This window comes from Agelaius tricolor, unplaced genomic scaffold, assembly GCF_023055355.1.
Source record: "Agelaius tricolor isolate 1412-34295 unplaced genomic scaffold, bAgeTri1.0.p SCAF_9, whole genome shotgun sequence".
Classification (NCBI taxonomy): domain Eukaryota; kingdom Metazoa; phylum Chordata; class Aves; order Passeriformes; family Icteridae; genus Agelaius; species Agelaius tricolor.
The window spans coordinates 27,486,666-27,509,004 of NW_027269269.1; the positions used below are offsets into that span (position 1 = coordinate 27,486,666).

General features: G+C 37.7%; 1 protein-coding gene across 1 annotated transcript; it reads left to right on the top strand.

Annotated features, from left to right (window-relative positions):
* The first annotated feature begins 12 nt into the window (after positions 1-12).
* ATG3 (autophagy related 3) lies at positions 13-22,049 on the top strand. Its single transcript, XM_071433366.1, has 12 exons — positions 13-204; positions 2,886-2,927; positions 6,109-6,158; positions 7,289-7,359; positions 9,094-9,201; positions 10,744-10,793; positions 12,752-12,833; positions 13,348-13,382; positions 14,123-14,278; positions 14,904-15,031; positions 20,453-20,521; positions 21,772-22,049. Exons 1-12 carry the CDS (start codon positions 133-135, stop codon positions 21,851-21,853), a joined length of 945 nt encoding a protein of 314 aa, XP_071289467.1. The 5' UTR covers positions 13-132; the 3' UTR covers positions 21,854-22,049.
* Positions 22,050-22,339: the final 290 nt, after the last annotated feature.

Consider the following 22,339-nt stretch of genomic DNA (forward strand, 5'->3'; position numbering starts at 1 on the left):
CGCGCGTGCGACGGGGGGCGGGGGGAACGTAAGGGGCAGGTCACGTGGGCGGCGGTCGCGGGAGCGCCGTGCCGAGGGCGGGGGGGCGGTTGCTGTTCATCTGTCCGCCCGTCCGTCCGACCGACCGCTGCAATGCAGAACGTCATCAACACGGTGAAGGGGAAGGCCCTGGAGGTGGCCGAGTACCTCACGCCCGTGCTCAAGGTGCCGTCCTGCGCGGGAGCCGGGATGGGGAGGAGGGACACCCATGGCTGCCCCCGCCTGCGGGCGCACTTCCCTGCATGAGCCCCGGGAGGCGGCTGTCGGTGCCCTTGTCGGCCGGGCCCGAGGAGCTGCGTTGCTGCGGGTTTGGAAGGGCGCGGTGCTGGGCGTGCCGGCACAGCCATCGGCCCTCATCCCGTGCTGGGATGGGGGGAACCCCGGCTGGCGCTCACATCCCGCAGGGGGGGAGCATCTACCTGGGAGGGGCGGGCGTCTCGAAGAACAAATGTTGCTGCTCCTGCTTCTCAAGGAATGACTTAAATATGTTGCCGTTTTCTGTAAAAGTCGCGAAAGTTTTACGTGGTTGTGTGTCCAGGAATTGAAACCCGAGCGTACAGACAAGGCTTGAGCCTGGTTTCAGGAATTGCGTTGCAATGCTTATTTTCGGTGAAGGGCAACTTTTTCAGCTGACATAAAAAACCCAAACTAAAACAACAAAATTAGCCACACTTTTGTTGTATGAGCAGGTTTTACATAGCCGGCTTATTCCTGTGTCAGACATACAGTATTAATATACAAGCCTCTGTCCACCAAAGTAGCTGAGAATAGCAGCAATGAGCCATTGGGTCATTATAAAAGTAGGCAGCGCATCTGTTATAGGTCCTGTCACTGCATATTTAGGTAGAAATAAATTATGGTTTTCTGCAGTTGTGAGACTACATCCTATTCTCTGACTCTTATTTGCAAACCATTTTTTATATAAACCCCAAATCTGTATACAAGTGCTTAACTTGGCAGCAGTTTTTTCTTTACTGATTTTGATGCTTCTGCATGCTCTTGAAAAAAACACTTGTTTATGACAACAGTCTCTCTGCCTGTAGCTTTGTGGTTTGACCTTTTATGTGCTTTGCACCCTGCAGCTTACTTCTCTGGGTAGATAGCAGGGACAGTCAATTATTAATTGAACATGTCCCTCTGTGGTGTTTGGGATACTCTTGTCTGGTCCTAGAGTTGCCCACTAATGTGAAATGTATGGGTTGCAGTGAAGTTGTGCTATGGGAAGATGAAGTGAGTTGTTCAGTAGTACAGTTGTTGCACAGCTGGTGTAATAGTGGATGAATTCTTGTGTCCAGATGGATTACTGGGAAGAGGCAGGAGTAGAAACTTCCAGAAATTGAAGGTGTTGATATCATGTGTATAAGTTCCCTTTACAAGGGGCAAATAAATACTCCAACTTGGTAATTTTTGAAAGAAACTAGACCTGTGTCTTTCACAATTGAAGAATTTACTTACACAGAAAAATGAGCTATTTACCCTCAGGGAACAGAGGATGGATATTTTACATGTTTTCTTTCTGTAATTCCAGAGACACGAGTTTGTGCGTGTTCCCTACTGCTTATGGTTCATTTTGAGGGGAACCAGTAAGTTGTCTCCACTATGGTGTTGCTCAATGTGTTATTGAGGATTCTGAGTTTTATAGCACTTGAAATCACTTTGATTTCAGTCACCTAGCATATACTAATGTTTGTAGAGCTGCTGTTTTCCTTATCTTTGTCTTGTTCTTAAGCATTTCTTCCTTAGAATTGAGGCAGAAAGGCAGTAATCAGTACATATGAAACAGGTGTGCTCCATTCATTTTCTGTAGCACAGGTGATAGCATACACTAGGAGAAGGAATGCGAATAACCAAGTTTAGCTGGGACTGCTTTTGTTCAATGTTTTCTGGCTGGTTGAATATGGTGAAGTTGTGGCTGGGAGCAAGACATGTTCAGTTGATGCTTTTAGTCTAGATAGGAGGAAAAAAAAATAGGCTCCTTAGGGCAAGAAGTCAGCTGTGCCATGGTTGAAATTGCATTCTCTGTCAAAAGTCGGTTTTGAATAGCTCTAATGCTGGGGAACAGTAGGATACCGTGGTACTTGAGGTTTTTCTGAAGAAACAAACTACCTGAAGTCAAAACATAATACACTTCATCTACATTTGAATATGACACAAGATGTGTTATCCTTAAGCTTCATAAATGTTGCCTTTAATGCTAAAGTACTTAATTTCTCTTACGCAGAATAAATCTGGTGTCTGCTCACCATCTATTCTTTCATCAACAGAACTCCCCACAACGATATGCAAAAACTGAAGCTGTTTCCATGGGGTGCACGATGAAAGCACAGAAAAGGGCATTAAAAGAGAGTATATTAGTAAATCTTTGTATTTAACTTTTTCTACCCCGGAGAAAAGTTGGTTTGGTCTTTCATTCATGACTTTACTTAACTGCAAAGCCTCATATTGATGCATTGCAATGCTATTCAATGCCTAGAACTCTGGAGTCCTTGATAGTCTGAATCACCAATTCCAACTGATTTTCTGTTTCTTACTGGCAAATGTACTACTGAGTGCCAGTCATCTTTTCTTCCTTGTTGCTATAATTGGCAGTAGCAAAACCAATTATTTTGTATAGGTGATAATTTTTCATAATACCTCATATTTTGCAATAAGTAATTCCTTATATTCTAAGTTTCCTGTCAGTTGTGGCAGAGGTTGCCTCCAGGCTGATTCTTGGATCACCGGACAGAACTAATTGCAAAGAACTAATTGCAAAATGAGAGTAGAGAAGGTGTTTGTCTTTCCAGTAAAGTGGATTATATTGATTTGTCAGTAGTTCTCAAAATTTCTAAACTTTTCTCTTGCAGGAGTCCAAGTTCAAAGAAACTGGAGTAATTACACCTGAAGAAGTAAGTAACTTAAATTTATTTTGAAAGTAACAATGCATTTTTTTAATGCAAAACGACCATGTTAAACAGATCATGTCTTTGCCAATTATTGCTTCTTGAAACAATTTCCATAAAGTGAAATTTCTAAGTAGCCTTTTTTACTCTACAGATTGAAGTAGACCAACATAATTTCTCCTGAGATGGCATTAGGCGTCTAAATGCGAGATGCTTTATTCCTCTATTATACTGTGAAAAGATTGTAAAGAAGCTGGGTCAACAGCTCCATTTGTCATGGGAGTTCAGGACTGAAGTGGGAATATATTGGTTTTTAAAATCTTTCTTCTGAGCAACTTGAAGGGGAGCTTTTATCTTTGGAACAGTCTTTGTTTACCTCTGTTTTTGTTCCTTCCAAGGCTCTATGAAGATCATTTCATATATTTCTCCACACTGTGTATCCAATGATTATTATTTTTCCCTCTTCTTCTCTATAGGCTGTTTTAGGCAGATTGTATTTTGAATTGCTGCCAAGCAGTTGTATTTTTTAAGAACTCTAATGCAAAGAGCGGCAAACAAGATTTTTTCCTGGAACAGTAAGAACACTGTGTTGAGCTATTTTAATTTCTCCCTTATGCTTTTTCTCATATTGAAGTGCTATTGATCTGCAAATACTTCATCTTTACAGAGTTCTAATAAAACAGTGTCAAGACTGTTAGGTAGAATGAAAGAAAAATGAAACAAAAAAAAATTGTAAAGATGAGGTGGAAAAAAGTGGAACGAATGATGACTGATGCAGGTAGATAATGTGGACAGAAGTATTTTTCCTAATATTGGTGCCTGTATTTTTCTGCTGTGTTGCCTTGCAAGCAAACACCAATTCTCTCCCTCTGACACAGAAGTACCACACAGAAAAACAGGCTTAGCAACATGGTGTTTTTGTTCTGATAACTGTATGTGTGTGTGTCTATAAATATTCATATATGTTAAACAATAATACATAGTCTTTATTGTATATAAGCTAGAATAACAGAGAAAGACTGGACAAATGTTCTACCAATACTTAATCCCTTTGTGTTTATGGGAGAAGAATGTGCAGTAGTATTTTAAGAAAAGGCACCTTCTATAGAACATAGCAAGAACCACACTGTATTACATTAAACAGTTTTCAGGCTTTAAACACCACTAGGAATGTGAACAGTCCATGTTCTCTGTGTCAAGTTAGATGCTGCTGGGATGAATAAATTGGATCCTTCAAAACAGTAGTCAAGGGAACCAGTTATATAGGAACATTAAATTTTTTGGTAAATTTAGATGAAGCTGGAGCATGGACCTGCTGATTGTCCCATTGACAGTCTTTATATAGGAATGGTTGCTAAAGAAGAATGACACTAGGATGTTGTCTTTGAATGAGTTTGGATTTCTTGGGTAATTTAAGCTGTATTTTAGTCTGAGACACTAACTGGTGTATAGATATTTTGTGGGGTTCCTGTGGCTTGCCTCTGAGGATGAATAAATTAAGGCTAAAGATGACTCATTAATCAAACTCAACACCTACTCCCTTTTTTCACTTATCTGTGCACTTGATTTATTTTCAAAAAATTCTTGCCTGTCATGAGTTCTTACTGGTTAATACCTCCAAAGGATGACATCTGTTTTAATTATGTGTGTGAATACATACATAATTGTTAAAATTATGGGAAATTGTTAAAATCATTCTCTTCAGGACTTGAAATAAGATGTCCTAAAATTGATCTCCTTCCACTTTCCAGTACTGATTTAGATATGAGGTAGCATCAGCACTTGAGAAACAGAAAGTGAAACCAACGAGACAATTTTTCTGCCTAAGGTGAAAAAATGTCAATGAAATTTCGAATGCTGTTTTAGGGCTATGTATCTGTTAGATGCACAAACTACACTGGTTTTTCATCTTTAGTAATATATTTCAACATTGCTGTCACAAACAGAGTTCCAATTCCTTGAACAGAGAATTTTAAATAATTCTGGAGTTCCATTTATGTTTACTATGTAAGAGATAATGAGTTTTAAAATTTCCGTGGGTATTGGGAGAGTTTGCTGGGTTTTTTTTAAAGGATTCAGTTTTGCTAGAGGTTTCTGTTGAAAATAGGTGAAAGGGAAGCACTTTTGCAGAGATTAAGCCTGTTAATCCGTGTGCAGTATGCACTGTGGTGTTTTCTGCTGTGCTGATCCGCCTCCCTTTGGAGGAGGCAGTGAGGAAATGGCTGTGACCTGCTGCAAGCCTCTTACATCACACTGCAGCAGCTCCTGGGCAGCTGGGGAGGGTGGTTGCATAAACTGGCACTTCAAGACAAGAGAGCACCTGTAGCACCTCATATTCCAAAGGGACTGCTGCAAAGCCCACAAAAATCACTTGAGTGCAGGCTTGCCTTCCTCAATTTATGTTTACAAAGACAAGCCCAGAGGGTTAGGCTTTGCTGCATGAATTTTGAGTTTGTACACAAGTCTAGCATGACATTGCTGGCAAATTCAACATGACAGTATCGCTTTGAAATAGTAATGCAATTTTATAAAAGGCTCCATCTTTGATACTAAGAACAAGCAGAGGCAATATTTTTAAGAACTATTTATTCAGAACAAAGTTACTGATTAAGATTTTTAGTGTAGTAAATGGTAATCCATTTTTAGTTTACATCAGCGAACAGCTATTACAGTGATGGTCATTATATAAAATCTGTGCTATTTATTTCTTAGTTGCAGTTCTCTCACTGATTCAGTGGATTGATGGTCTCACTTTTCTTACTGCAAAATTGTTTTGAACAAGGAAAGAGAATTAAACTTTTTTTTACATTAAGCTCTTTTTTATCTTTGCAAAAGTTTGAATAGTGGCAAATAAAAATAATTTCTTTATTACAAAGTAAACAGTCTTACTAGGTCCAGATACTATTTTGGTTCTTACTAGACTGGCAAGTAGTATCGCAGCTTTTGAAACACTGAATTTGCTATGGTGCTTACTAAGCATTTCAGGCAAAGTTGATTTAATGTTTGCTTTTTCATGGTTAGCTGAGATACGGGTTTAAAATAAAGAATCAATCTGATTGAAACATTTGTTAATTACACAGTTATTTGGTCAAAGGAATGCGGAACTGAAATACTAACGCTGAGAAAAAAAATTGAGATTGTTTCCTTTGGCCATATGTAACAGTAATTTTTTTTCCTGCCTTAACAGTTTGTTGCAGCTGGAGACCACTTAGTTCACCACTGTCCTACTTGGCAATGGTAAGGAAAATTCAAAGAATTGTAGAAAACTAGCATTCCTGCCTGTGCTTTGGTGTGTTTCCATTGGATTTAGTCATACAGTTGTCAGAGCAGTAAGTGTACTTTTCCAGTAAAACTTTTATGATGGCTCTATAGAGCTTACTAATTGCTGTATAGCAGTAGTTGAGATGAGGATTTGCTTGGGCATTATTTGTTTGTTTTTCTAAGGTTTTAGGGGAAATAATCTTTTATATACTGTGAATGTTTTTAGTGCTTAGCTACAGTAGCAGTGCGTCTCCCCAGGTTTGTCTTGGTGATTGAAAAAGCAAAGGCCCTGTGCAACTGGAATTGCCAGGCAGTATGTGTAAATGGTGTATTTTGACAAGCATTTGCTAATAAATGTATTCAAGTTAGCCCACAGCAGTTCACTTTGTGCAGTGTTTGCCCTTAGAAATGCTTTCTGTTAGTGCGCAGTAAGGGTGCAGATAAGGTGCTTCCTTATGTTTTACTGGTGTCCTGCATTATGAAACTGTTCCTAAATGAGCATTGTTTGTGCAGTTGGTGTCATCAGGGTCTTGGCTCTGTACTGAGCCTTGAATTGCTGAAGGAAAAATTACCCCTTTGCCACCTCCTTCAGAGAAAATATGATGTTGAGTCTGGCAGCAGTTTGGAATGGGCTATTTAGAATGTTACTCTTATTTCAAACCAAAAACCACTAAAGGTGAAGGCAAATGCTTGAGTAATGTGAAATTAAGAGTACTTAAGCACTAGTGACTATGGACAGATTTTGTATTTATAGAGGTCTATTTCTTGCTTTTCTGAAGCTGCTTTCTTCAGACGTTTGCTACTTTGTTGATGCTGGTCCTAGAAAATTGTATATAGAATAGATTATTCTGTCAACCCATCTTTGCTTGGCCATCTCAAGGTGAAAGTTTTTGAGGCATAAAATGGTTTTGATCTCAGAACAGCTGGGGGTGGCCAAGCTTTCTAACACCATACCTAATGTATGTAGGGAAGAGTAAAGTCATAGCAAACCAATTCTGAGAATGGGTCAGGAGGATTTTATAAAATGTTCCTGACACAATGTGAAAATAGAAGGGTTCTTTTGTTTGCAGTTATCAAATTCTCAAATGGTGCACTTCATTTTACAGGGCTTCAGGAGAAGAACTAAAAGTCAAAGCTTATCTGCCAACAGACAAACAGTTTCTGGTAACTAAAAATGGTAAGCCTGAAATTTAAATATAAGTGTTCTTAGAATTGACAATATGGTTGACCGTGCTGTCAACTCTACCAATTGTATTGATAGGGGAAGCCAATACCTCACACTTCGGGTGCTCTGGCTTTGCAATATTGAAGAAGTATTTCCTGCACTCCTTAATGCTTTTTCTTAGACCACTTTATAGTAGAGCTTTATATGAGACATAAAGCTTGCCTTGATAAAGTATAAATGAACTTTGAACATTTTTAACCTCTTTGTCTGTTTTTGCTTCAACTCATGTTCACTGTCTAAAGTGAAGATATGTTTATTTTCCTCATTCCTTTGAAAACTCAGGCTATTAAAGTGTTCTCAAAATGTTTTTCATAGTGACACTGATACTTCTAATTCAAGTATGTAGTTAATGTCAATGCCCATGTCAATGAGAATCATATAAATACAATCTTGAATTAATTTTTTTTTTGCTTCACAGTTGTGTTTATATAGTACATGTGGTGACAACTCTTTAATGGATAAGAAGGATAACATTTTGGCACAACTATGGGGAAATCTTTTGGATTTTGTATGAAAATGTGTCAAAGCTATTTGATGAAGCATTTTTTAGCACTAAGAAAGCCTGAGGAAATTTTTGCCTGCAGAGGATTGTATTATATACTTCGATTTTCCTTGCTGGCTTTTGGAGTCTTGCAGTGCACTATCATGTGAAAATTACTACAGTAGCATTGGACATTCTCCTGGCAAGGACCTCATGGTTTGATAGCCAGCTGATCTGCTTTGTTTCTTTTCCTGCCACTAGTGAGGCTCCTTGTTGCTCTGATCCTCTTGATCACATTCCGAAATAATGTGCTTCCTGCTGCTGGTGTCACATTGGCCTCCCACCTGAGTAAAAGTTGTGGGCTGTAGTTGAGACTGGGAACCATCCTACAAGACCTCATTTTAGAAGTCTTTGGATGACTTCACTTTGACTTTCACACCTCTTTTTATCCCTTTCTGAAAGGCTAAAGAGCGGTTTTCAAATGCTGCACTTCATGCAGCAGATCTATTTTTCTCCATGTTAATAGAAAAGGAAGGAGGATTTTCTACATAGTGCTTGTTTACACTATTGGAAAATGCCTGCTTTGCCTTGATCAGATATTCAGTCTTTCTTTGGCTATTTTCTGAAAGCGTTATCTAAATCTCTATTGAAATGGCTCTGTAAAGGAAATGACAGAAGTTATTCTTAATATCACATGAATTCTGACTTTCTAAACTTCTAGATGTTAAATTATAATTAGACATACCTAATGTATTGCTTAAGTAGCTGCTGCAAACTTTTAGCACAATTCTAAAGCCTAAAAGAGTTTGGAAAACTCATGAAAATCCAGGCAAAGTTGTCCGTAGTTGTTTACCAGTATGAAGAAAACTTACAGGTTCTTTCTAGTTGTTAGCAAATGAGAAATTAATTCTATTCTAATCCTTAAGAGATTGGAGGAAACTGCTCTAATACTTAACAGAAAAATGAACTTCTAAGGCTACAGCAATCATTGCATTTTACATTAAGTAAAATATGTGGTACAGCATACCAACATATTTTTGGAAGTTCGTACTTTTGCATTTGAAATACAGCCTTAGGATTCCTTAAATGGGGATATATGAAAGATTGGCACATTTTAGAAGGCCTTGTAGGACAATATCATGCTCTGGTCTGGTTTTGTATAACAATGACTGACTGCCTTCTTTTTGTTTTGTCATCTTTTGTAGTGCCGTGCTATAAAAGGTGTAAGCAGATGGAGTATTCAGACGAGCAGGAAGCAATTATAGAAGAAGATGATGGTGATGGGGGATGGGTAGACACTTTTCACAATGCAGGTATTCAAGGTCTTGCTGCAGGCTTTGCATTTGGCAATCTGATTTTCAGTTTCTACTCTTAGAAAGTAAAATCTTTTTTTAAAAACATGTCTGTGTACCAGTATGTAGTCTGGAGGAAATAAAGTTACATGATCAGCTACCCACCTGATTGGTACACGATGTTTAACTGTGTGGCTGTATATGCTTGAAACAGGCTTCTTTTCAGAGATGATGGCACTAAAGTTCTAGGAAATTATTTTAAAATATGGGCTGTGTAGTGACTCATTCCTTAGTAAGGAAATCCTGTGAAGATGATGTTAGTTTAAATTTGTGGATGCTGTACTAAAAAGAAACACGTTAAGTTCAGAGATGAGAGTGGGAGGTGATCCTATTTTACAATAAGCCCTTAAATGAGCTTGTGTTTATAAAGAAGTCTAAAAAATACTGTTTATATGAATCTATCTCATTGGCTTTTCTAGTACAGTGTCTTAATACTTCTTTTTTTTCTAATTGGCAATTACATTAGTTTTAATCTGTTTCATGATGTTCTATCATGTGTTAATAAAATTCTGTCCTTCAATGATGTTTTCTCCACCATTTTCAAAAGTACTCCTCTAAATTTTTTGGTGTAATTTTTTTTGCTGTAATGTGGAGAAATAGTTTGCCAGGGTGGGGAGAAATAGGGTTGGAGATGATACCTTTTTTTTCTGTAGACATACGTTTTTCATCATTGGCAATTCTTAAAGGTATCATAGTTCATAATTTAATGCCCCCACACCAAAGAAATAATTTGAAATAGCTTAGTCATGTCCTTGAATTAAGTGTGCAGTATCCATTCCTGCTGTGAATAGACTCCTTGCCAGGTTTTTCCTTTTAGAGTTGACTGGTTTGGGCACCATGCAGTACAGCACAGCTGTAACACCCTGGCTAAACCTTGCCCGGTCTCTAAATGCTGTCAAATGAGATAAAATCTCTTTCTACAGCTGAAGAGTTAATCAGATAAATGTACTCTGTCAAAGCAGAATCTTGGCGTGTATCCCAAAAGGTACTGTGTGAGAACTGCAGTAAGACTAGAAGGCTAACGGGGAGGATCTCAAGATTGGACACTTCTATGATTTGGAATGGTTTTATACCCTCACTTCTCCTCAGCTAAAAGCATTGAGTGCTGTGCTACATTTTACTTTGTCACTGCTTTCAGGAAGCTCAGAAATACTCATAAGTGCCTGCCTTTTTAATGAAGCTGAGTTTCATTGTTGTGATGTGAGTGCCTCTCCTGAATTCACTTTTATGCAAAAATACCTTAAAATAGAAGTCCAAATTCACAGAGTTCAATCACGGATTTTTTAAGACACTGCACATCTGTGCTGGGGCGCTCTGTGTTACTGGCATAGTTTGCTTAGGGATGTCCAGTACCGAATGAACAGCCTCTCATGTATCAAGGTTGTTGAGATGTGACTTGGAATGATGACACACTGCATTTGAAATCCTTCCAAACTCTTTCTCTGCTCTTCTCTAACCAAAAATGTAGCTTTTTTTAACGCAAACTTCCTGTTCAATTTACAGGTATAGTGGGTGCAACAGAGGCAGTTAAGGAGATTACACTAGACAGTAAGGTACTTGTTTCTAAATTTTTCTGATGCTTTATTACAGACCTGAAGGTAATAGTTTTACCAGTGTCAATCTAGTACTCCAGTACTCCCTGTGAAAGATTAAATTATATTTCGTCATGAATTGTTTTGCAGATGTACATTGACCCTCAGGGCCTGTGATATTAGTCTAAGCATGTGCATCTCCTTATTGCTGTGTTTATTGAAGCATTTGTGTTTTTTGAAATGTCTTTAGCCAGTGTGCTCCCATGCCAGGCTTCTACAAACTGAAAATGAAATTCTCTTTACACTGATGTCACACGTTTGTGTTCCAAGACATTAGTGTTTGGAAATCCAATGTAAAGAAATTTTTATGTGGAAAAGTAATGTGGGAATGTACAGTATTTCTTTGTGATCTTCAACTATAGCAAGCAGACTTTTAGCACATTGGTCCAGTTTGACAGGTTTATGTCCTTCAGTTTAGAAGAACTTTACTTGTTTAAATGTATACATGTTATGAAGTCCTTTGTTTCTGCATGTTTCCAAAAAGTCACTTCAGCAGGAAACAAACCTGAAATTTAAGTCCTCAGGAAGTACTTGAAATGCAAATGTATTGGCTGTCATGTTTAAGAAACATGAAGAAAGTCACAGAGACACAAAATGCTTTTAAAGATGAACTTGTATGGGGAGTTCTGTCTGTCTGCTGTGAGCATCCAAGAAGCTTTGGATTCTAAAAATTAGGGGGAAAAAATGAGCGGCCCTATGCTACTGCATGATTAGAAGCAGCTCAAAATGCTATCGATTTGATGAACAGTGAAGTGCAGGTATTCCAAATGACTTTGCTGAATATAGTAAAAATACTGCTTTTTTTACAAGCCAGTAACATGAGGGTGGAAGTAATACTCAAGGAATAACTAAAGTTGATCACTTTTTCTGCAAAACACAATACTTGCAGAATGTTACTTTGATTTATAACTCCTGTTGTGTGTTTTGCATTGGATTTTATTTCTGTTGTGTGTAGAAAAACTTGTGTGCTTGCAGGGCCAATCCAGGAGGACAGCTCTTTCCTGCTGATGTTCTGTTTGACAATGCACTTTGTTACTTAGTTTCTTATTGGTTTTGGTGGTTTGGATTTTTTAAATGAAAAATCAGCCACCTCATGCTCAGAATTAGAGGAGCCTCTAACTGTAGTAGTTATTAGGAGTATTCTCCTAAAATCTTTATGAAATCTCTGTAAATTAAGACCTTTACTTTCTGAATTTCTTTGGAGTTGTCTGTCCATTGGATTCTATGCTATGCAAGGCCCAAAAGTTACCTGTGGGCTTGTGCTATATTTGTTTCTGTTAGACTGTAATTCTTGCATTGCAAAATTATATCAAAATGTGATACCTTTTGTGACTCTTGTGTTTTAAAACAATTATGGACAGGGCTCACAGTCTGGGACACTGGGTGACACTTTTAGTCATATAATAGAGTTTAGGTAGTCCCACAAAGAGGAGGGGGTTGGACTCGATCATCCTTATGGGTCCCTTCCTTGAGATATTTTATGAAATGTCTTTCATAAGTTCAATGTCTTTTTTTAAGTTCTAACCCACAGCTGCACAGTTGGCTGTGGGTTAGAACTTAAAAAAATCTTAACCTACATGTTTAGTCTTAGCTGTTTAGTTACTGCCTTTCATTTGAGATAGGTGAATCTCTTGATTGTTTAACACCATGGTCACTTTTCTTTGTTTAGGAATTAATTCCAGATTGCAAAGTCAAAGGAAAACTTTTAAATGGATTTTTGATGTCATACTAGGACTTTGAAACAAGAATGAGTTATTAAGCAAATATTTGAGTTCAGTGTAGTCCTCTTTAATATTTCAGGAATTGTTTCTGGCTCACTGAATGTGTTGATTGGACTTAACACCTTCAATTTTGGGGGGCTATTAGGCTATGTAGATGCAACAGTCATTAAAGTAGTATTTTCAATTTAACTTCTAAAGGATAATATAAAAATACCAGAGTGTTCAGCATCTTGTGAAGATGATGATGAGGAAGATGAAGGAGAAGCTGCAGATATGGAAGGTATTTCCTTAACTTGGGTGGGACATATTTTATTTCAGGTCTTTAAATAAAGCAGTACACTCTAAAACACCACTCATTCTTTGCAAGGAATTCATGCTGAAAAATTTCAGTAGGCCTGTGCTCTTTAGCGTCCTTTGTATGGTTTTATTGAAGTATGTTTACTCTAACTTGTGTGCCAAAAACCTGACTGGATGTTAGTCACTGGAAAATTGTGTAGTAGAACAGATCTAAGAAAGTATAAATTAGGGATTTATCACAGCTTCCTTCCAGCTTCGTACCTACACTTAAACTCAATCTGCCTATATAAAATCACTGAAATATAGCTCCACCTACTTACTGTAGTCTTGGTCAAATTTGTGTCTAAAAAGGGATAGTCTGGTTTGGGGATTGGGAAGGTTACCTGAATAAATCTTCTTTAGATACGTGTAGATTTTTTTAAAGTAGTTGCTTATGAATGACAAACATAATGACTGGCTACAAGCTGAACACAGAATTTTATGGGTCTTCTTTTCAGAGTATGAAGAAAGTGGGCTATTGGAGACAGATGATGTGAGTGAACAGTTCTCTATTTTACCTGTTACAATATAAGCACAAGCAAAATAAAAATAATGATAAATGGCTGAAATAACAAGATTATGAGTAGTAGGGTTACTGAGCTTGGATTCCTATGAATTTGTCTCCTGCCAATCTGCTGCACTAACTTGAACCCTTGGGTCCTCAAAGATTTTTCCCACGGAAATTTTCCTTGGTTTTGCTAATCCTTTTTGCTCTACTTGTACACACAGCGCTGTATTCACGAGAAGTTAAAAAATGCAGTGGTGGTTCTTGGGGCTTACATAGGGAGGATGAGTGGCTTGTAGGTTCACTAGATTACACCAATCCATCAGACTTTTATAGAGAAAACAGAAGGCCTCATTATTTGTGGTACTATGCTAAGGTCTTCATGAACCTGCACAAACTGAGACCTCTGCCTTCTGAATTTCATAGGAATTGTCTATTGTTTGTGAAAGAAGGTAGGGAGTGTAACAGCATAGCTGCCTACTTCCTTACGAAATCAGACCTTTTTTGAAAAGTAAAAAAAAAATCCCCAAAAATAAAACAAAAATACTTTTTGGGGGAGAAACTGATGCTCCTAATTTAGAAATAAAAACAAACCATAAGTTGGGGTTTTTTTGTGCCCACTTAAGAACATTATTAAAAGTTTTACAGTTCTACATAACTACTTAGGATGGGAAAGGAGGGAACTCAAGTAAGATTATTCTAATCTTGTTATTTTTACCTTGAACCAGGCGACGCTTGACACACGACAGATTGTAGAAGCTAACAAAACTAAAGTTGATGTTGGAGGGGAAGATGCTATTCTACAGACTAGAACCTATGACCTCTACATCACTTATGACAAATACTACCAAACTCCAAGGCTCTGGTTATTTGGATATGATGAGGTATATCTATTTTGGGTTTTTCTCCTACTCTGTGAAATTAGGCTCACTGTATCAAATAGACTATTTTGTTGCTTATTCACAATAGAAGTGTAAAGGAAAAAATGGTGAGAAAACCGTTAAGCAATATAGGCTTGTAGGCAGGACTTTTATTGTACTTGGAATAAGTTGGAACGAGTCACTGAAAACTGCACATGATAACTGAACACATTTTGAAGGAAGCCACTGGTGTTTTTTTAGCACTGTAGAACTGGTAATTACCCCAGTAAACTCAGTCAAGTAAACAGGTAGTTCTTTTCATCTCCTTCAGAAAGAAAGGAATATATAAATAGTTATTCCCTTTAATCACTACATTTCTTGAGTTAAAGTTGGGTAGGGCCACTGCTCAAATACCCAGATGGGAACCTAGTTGGTTTTTAAATATGTTGACTACACCACTCAAAGGAAAATCTGTGCAGTACTATTTTTATACCATATGGATTTTAACACAGTTCTTTCACTGTACCTTCAGAACATTTATATTTTAGATACCTGTAATTTTTGGGGCATCATCTGTTACTGATGTTAGAAAGGAGCAAGATTCTTTGTTAGTAACACTTTTGTTCTCGTGTTCCTTGTTCCTCTCTAGCAGCGGCAGCCTTTAACAGTAGAGCATATGTATGAAGATATTAGTCAAGATCACGTCAAAAAAACAGTGACCATTGAAAACCATCCTCATCTTCCTCCACCTCCCATGTGTTCAGTTCATCCATGCAGGTAAGTCTTTGTTTCTGGTCTGATACAGCCTGCAGATACAAGGCACTTCACTGCTCTTGTTAAGGGTTTTTTCAGGTCTTCTGGACATATGTCTACAATTGGCTGCTGTAGTGGTCTGTTAGCTTCTGAGGCAGTATGAAAGGAAGTGACCAGCAGTTATCTGAGTTCATTCCAGTGCTGACTGCAGCATGTTCTGCAGTTAGCACTGTCTTCTCTGATCAACTTGCTTTTTTAACTCATCTTCCCTTTGTACTCCAGGAGGAGGCAGACTACCAGAATTCCATGAAATAAAGTTTTATCCTTTTGTCTACTTTTTGGGGAGAATAGAAGTACAGTGTATACTTTTGACAGATTAAAAGGCTATTTGAACATTAAATAGCAGTTTCTTATTTTATGCTAACTACCTCCTGCTCCCCCTTAAATTTTGCACTGATTAATAGAGAGACTGTGATTGTCACACCGAAGTATTTGTTGAACACGACTGCAAAACACAGTTGGTTTTTTTGGGTATTTAGTGTTCCATTTTCCATGTTTCTCACCCAAGACATAGGGAGCCTGTAGTTTGAGTCTTTGAAAGGTGCATCTTGTCTTAGATGTCGGCCCTAACATCCTTTTAGGTGTCTTAGTGATACAGAGCCAGTATCTGAAACAGTGTAATTCTTCTTGATAGTATGAAGTTCCTGGAGGTACAAATCTGGGGTTTTACCTTTAAGAAAATCCTTGTGTGATTGCATATGTTTAAAAGAAAAAATTTAGAGTTCAGATTGCCAGTTTAAGTTTAATTTCCTTTGACTTAAACACTTGGGCTATCCATGTCACTAGCTGAGTGTCAAATGATCAACTTGTTGACCAGCTTGTGGTCATTTCCACAGACTCAGAGCTTCTGGCTTAGCATTTATTTGTTCATCAGTCTTTAGAGAAGAGAGCAAGGGAACTTTGCAATAAGTATTTTATGGCTAATTTTGGTCTTAAGAGGATATATATTCGTGTGCTTTGTAAATCTGTGTGTCATGTTTCTTGCAGTTCACAGTGCTTTAGCCACTGCTTTTCAAAAGTGTTTGCTTTTGCCAAGCAGTCTACATACATATGGACAATAATACATATGGATAGTATTGAGCAGAGAAGCCGTTATACTGGGAAGTATTTTTTTCCCCTCTAGTGGTCTAGTTGAAAATTTTGGAGTAGTAAAATTTATTCTTGGTCTTTAAATCATCAGGTTTAAGTCTGCATTAACATGAAAATGTCAGTCTGGGTGCTCAAGAATAATACAAGAAGCAGAACTGGAAGAACTGCAAAGCAAATGATAAAAAATAGAACATAAAATAACACAAGGCCTCTGTCAATCTGTGGGACCCCCACATGTTGAATACAGGAGTACAGCTCTGGTCATCTGTTCTGTAGTCTGTGAGGTGAAAGAAGACTAAAACTGGGAAAGATATGGAGATTTGTGTGGGATAACTAAAGTTATAAAGGTCTTTACCATAAGAAAGGATTGAATAATCTCTGTCCCTTAATATTTGAAAAAAGCTGAGCAGGGAGTTATGATATTGGTGACCTTCACTATGAATGACACAGGAGGTGAAGTAATAGAATTTAAGTTTTCTTCCAATAGTAAAACTGGTGGCATTGAATGCTACTCTGCTGGCATTTTCAAAGCCAGAAAGGATTCATTTCTGCACACACCACCTAACTAAACTAAGTACTTATTTAAGCAACAGTATGTTAATTAAATAAAAATTTGTCAAAGTTTAGAGTGTAGTTACTAGAAGGGTTCAGAATAAGTCCCTGGGTAATTTCCAGTAGTATGCTAGAAATGCAGTTCTAGTAGTGCTTTGGACATAGCATTTATGAGTTGCTTGTTCCAGCCTCTTTATTGAGCATGTACTATAAAATAGGAAGGAGAACCAGGTAGATCTTTGGTTTGAATCCACTAAGGTGTTCTTATGATTTGTACCTTGTATGAACAAACCAGTCTTAATCTCAACCTGTTAGTGACTTTTACTGTCTTACTGTTTGCTGTCCAAAGGATTTTGGACAAAAAAGGGATGTATCTTTTTTGTGCAGCTAGTGTTTTTGATGGAGTGTCAAGTGGGAGGAATGTAGGAGGTCTTAACAGACTGACTGGGAAGATGATTAATGGGAGAAAAGGAAGAAAAAAATCCTGAAGCCAGAATTTAATTTACTTTGTATTTGCTGGAAGCCTTGCTAGTAAATTGGTTGGGAAGAAGCTCCTGTTGATATGTATTTGGAGGGCACTCTAAGAACAAACAAAGATGCAGAGATATTTCAGCATGATAGCCCTCACTGACTAGGTAGACCTGTGGGGTTTATATTGGGCTATGGCTGCAATTTTATCTGCTTAATTTTAGTTACTACTCTGCAGAGGTGTTAGCAGTGCATTGCTAATCTCTGCATTTGGGTTGAGTCTCTTCACAGGTGAGAGCCCTGGGGTCATGTTTTTACTTCCTCTGAAGCCAGTAAAGTGCCAGTTCCTTTGTTATGTAATCTACACTTGAAGGAATGGTTTACATCATGAGACTTGTTTTAGCTTTAAGCATGAAAGAGATGATTGATAGTGAGGTGAAACAGGTCTGTTGCGAGTCTTAAAAATGGAGGAAACTGTAGCCCTTCTCAAAGAGTGATGTCATGGATCTGCAACTCCTTAACACTGGAAAGAGCTCAAAAGGTACTGTTGAGGCTGTGAAGAAAGAGGCTAACAGCATATCTAAAATGGAGGTTTTAAGAATGTTTTCTTACTTTCCAAGTAAGCTATTCTATTTTTTTCAAATTGGTAACGCTAACAGCTAAGAAGGTCTGGGCTTCTAGATAAAAACCAATAGCCAAACTGTTGCTTTGTTTTTAATTCAGCTAGGAGCTATGAGTGTTTAGTTATATCTGCTGCTGTTGCTTCCTATCATGTGTTAGAAATTGTGTAATGTAGGATATTTGTATGATTCCAAACATTTTTATTGCAATGTGCATATCCTCGTGTCAGGTGTCAGAGAAAGGAAAGAAGTGGCAGTAGGATGTCACTGTCACCTGCTTGGGATAACTTCTATTTTGAGTAGTTAGTGAAAATTGTTCATCGTACAGCTTTTCTGTAAGTTGTAGTTCTTGTCAGCATTTTTATGATACTGGGAGGAACATAGTCAACTTCCTCATTAATTGCTGTAAACTGCTTTAATCAAAATTCTCAGCTTTTTCTTTGTGCGCTATGAAGGGACTATCAAACAGGTTAACTACTAAACACATTTACAATTAAATCGTAATTTCTTGCACTGATTCCAAGGACTTATTTGTCTTCGTTTCAGAATAGTGATAGGCTTCTGAAGTCTTTTTGCTTCTTATGTGCTCTAAATATCTGCAGGGAAAGATTTCTAGATAGCAGGATATTTTAGCTTACATTTCTTAAAGTTATTTATTTCCTTTGTGTAGTGTATTTATATATTTTATGCTCATTCCTCCAAGTTTTCTTACAGAAGGAGCTGAAAACATGAAACAAACTTTATGAAGTTTATAAAGCACCTGCAAAGCTTTTCATGAGTAACTGTATGACAGCGAGAATGACCATTACTCTGTGGCCATTATAGAATTTGAGGTACCAGAATAGTTCTTAGAAAACAAAAAAGAACAAATGTCATTAAGATGTATGAAGTTGAGTCAGAATGCTGTTAAGGACTTCTAATGGCTGCATGGTGACCTGTATTCTGTGCCAGTAAAAAAAACAGTCCATAGTTATGCATAAGGTCAAAACTTAAGTTTTGGCAGTGGCTAGCTTCCTGCAGAGAAGCAGCTGGTCTTGGCACCTGAAATGGCATGTGTTCCGCAGGGCATTGTGGGGATCCAGAATTGGAATCAGCTGTGAGGGTTAGTTGACTTGCAAAGACCAACAGTAAATGACAAATGCTGACCTTTAATATTTCTCCAGACTTGCGTGTTCCTGTTTACAGTGTGTCTTGGTAACTTTGCAACAGCTTCCTTCCTTGTTTGCAGCCACTGGCAGCATGATAACTTTGGAGATAATTACTAAATGCTAGTTGCTGGTCAGCTATTTAGATTGACATACTGGTATCAAGAAATGGTCAGAAAGTTATACAAACTCAGCTTCCCACTTCTTCTCAGTTGGCACTTGGGTTGTTTTGGGGTGGGTATTTTAAACTACTGCTGCTCACTTACCTGAAGTGCTGTGTAGATGGATGCCCACAGCCATGTATTATGTCACTGGTGAAGATTACCTGCAGAATCCTCTATTTAAAACAAGGTTGGAGTATACATAAAAGTAAGATTAATTATACAGCCTGGGAGTTTGTGTTAAAGGTACATAAATAAAACATAATTAACATACAGTAGTTCTCCCCTCTGATTTGATGTGTTCTTCATCCCGTAGTTTATGGGATACAAGAACTGCTTTGAAAACAAGAACATTACTTCCAAATTGTAACTGATCATTAAAAGTTTTGAAGTCTTTATCATTAAGGATATTCTAAACTATAGCAGACAAGTTTTAGCACTCAACATTGAGTGATCTGTTCTAGTTGACTGCTTGTTGATCAAGGAGGGCTTTAGACTAGATGATGACCAGTCTCTTCCAGCCCTGGCTATTCTGTAATTTTGTGTTGCATTCCCAGAATCAGCTTTTTGCACAAATACCGTGTGGTTGATAGCAGGTCTGGGATGTCACTGATGAGAATATAAAAACTCAGTGAGCTGAGAAGTGTTTATCCTTCCCTGTAGTGCTTTACAATAATAGAATTACAAGAAGAAACTAGCTTAGAAACTGTTGATTTGCTATAGAACCCAAGTTACCACCAGAGAAAGTTTCCATACCCTAAACCATTCCTAGAGCAATAGTTCTGAATTTATGCAGGGTTGATTTAATCTGCCTTTCCTAGGAAACTATTAAGTGTTTTAGTGTTTTAAATCTCTTCAAACTTTACAAGTTTGAGTGCAGCAGAGGCAGCTAAAAATGATACAGCAGTTTCTAGACATCATCTTCAGGGGCATCTGGGAACTTCTTGTGGCTGGCTGCTGGTCAGTATTACCTTCTAGGGACTTACCTGGGGACTTTATTGGCATTTAGCATTTAAAAGTTATACTGGTGTCAAGCGGTATGCATTCACTCTAGTGGCACTCTACATTAGAGCATACATTTGACATAGGGCAATGAGTCTACATTGTAGCATACATCATTTTTGGCTTTCTGTTGGAATGTAAGGAGCTGTTAAATAATGTTACATGCATCATTTAATGTTAATTTTCAGTTACTGTTGCTATTTTACTTTCTCAGTAAACTGAAAATTTCATCTTGCTGCTTCTGAACCTAATGGTCCAAAATTATTTAATTTGCACAAAACCTATTCATCCTGATGAAGAGGGAGTTGCCTCTTCCTTAAAATGTTTTGTTTCTGATTTGTTTTTCAGGCATGCAGAAGTCATGAAGAAAATAATCGAGACTGTTGCAGAAGGTGGGGGAGAACTTGGAGTTCACATGTATCCTTTTTCATTATTACACAGATTCTTGGACCCTTCTTGCAGTGTAAGGTCTGTTACCTCAAGGGTCATAAGCTGAAGCACAGTTATGTGTGAAAGCAGTGAATAGCAGCTTGGGGTAACACTTGCTGGAGTTCTGGCATCAGCTCCTTTGTGCAAATAGACTCCATTAAGTTTTTGGGGGAACATGAGGTGGTGTATGGCAGGAGCAATGAGGAGGGCAGGTAGGTTTGAAGGGACAGGATTGAGCCCTTGTTTGTAAGGGTGTGAAGGAGGTAGCTGTGAGCATCCAATGGAAGATGCCAGTGTAGGAGGGTGAGACTGGAGGTTCACAGACTCCATCCAGTGTGTAATCACTGCTTAGCAGAGCAGCTTTTGTATTAGATTTTGATCTGAAATTAATTTCTGAAGGGTGTAGAGGTCCCACTATTCTCTATTCTGCATGTGAGCAATATCTTGGTAAAACAACATTGCTGACAAAAAGCAATGGAAATCACTTAAACCACTCTGAACATCAATATCAAATGCCTCACAATTAAAATTTTCTTTCAGGAAGCTGAGTGATCTTAGTTATGCTTTGTAGTAATCAATAGTATACTTTCTGACTAGAGCAACCTCCATGATAAAAGCAAGTATGTCCTTTCAAAATAGTGTTCTTTGCTGCTGTAGGGCAAATAAGCAGGAATTACTGAGCAGCTAAAGGTCTTGAATCAGTAAAATTCTCATTTACTGTATGAGTTGAGACTTGCTCAATTTGTGCAACAAGCAACTGGAACTGAACTGGAAAATAACTTGTCTGTCATGGTTGTTCAAGTCTCCTAGTCCTCAGTAGTTGCAGGTAGCTTTTTTTTTTGTTGTTTTTCTTTTTTTTTTTTTTTTAATCACTTAACAAATTGGGGCATTTTTAGTATTTCTTTACTCATTTTCATACATCTTCTGTTTGTGAAGAAATGGTCTGTGAGACTTTTATGTCAAACAGTTGGGTTTACTTACATCCAGTACCAATGTAACTTAATAGTCAATTGAAAGTAGTGATTTCTATTAAATTTTTAGTTTCCTATCTGCCTCTTTCCCACATGGACAGAGACTTTAGATTGTAATTATTCAACATACTTCAGACTGCAAATTCAGGCCCAGCATGCATTTGAAAGTGACAGATACAAGGGAACTCTTCTTTGCAAAGAATGTGACTTCTGCTTTGTTTTGCTGGATTTCTAGCTGTTGTACATTTTCCTTAATAAGAAACTCAGGTACCTTCTTATTTTCTTGAAATTTGTACAAGCGGTCATTCCAACGATAGAATACGACTACACAAGGCACTTTACGATGTAACTAAAATATGAGATGTGTTCCTCTAATTATCAAATCTTTTTTTAAATAACCTATCCATGTCACTTATACAACATTATACACAATTTCTGTAACTAATCTTTTATCAACCTGATGCATTAAAATAAAATGTTCCATTACCAGCCTTTTTAATAAAAATCTCTGTGTGTAATATAAATAAATCACTTTCATTCCCGTACAGATGCTGCACTAAGAGGTGGGATTTTTTTCTCCATAATTCCTTAATTTCCTTCCATGAAGGAAATTCCATCCATGAGATTATTTTCATGGATGTTAGAAACTGAAATCTACTTTTGTAGTAGAAGCTAATAGTTATGGTTTTGTTGCTGATTCCTAAAAATGTACTTTTTTTTCCCATTTAAATTCACTTGGGAGCTTTGTGGAGGGATTTTTTCCAGATATAAATGGTTATATTTCCTCTAGCTGGAGGAGTATTTTAAAAGATGGAAAAAATAAGTGATGGTCTTG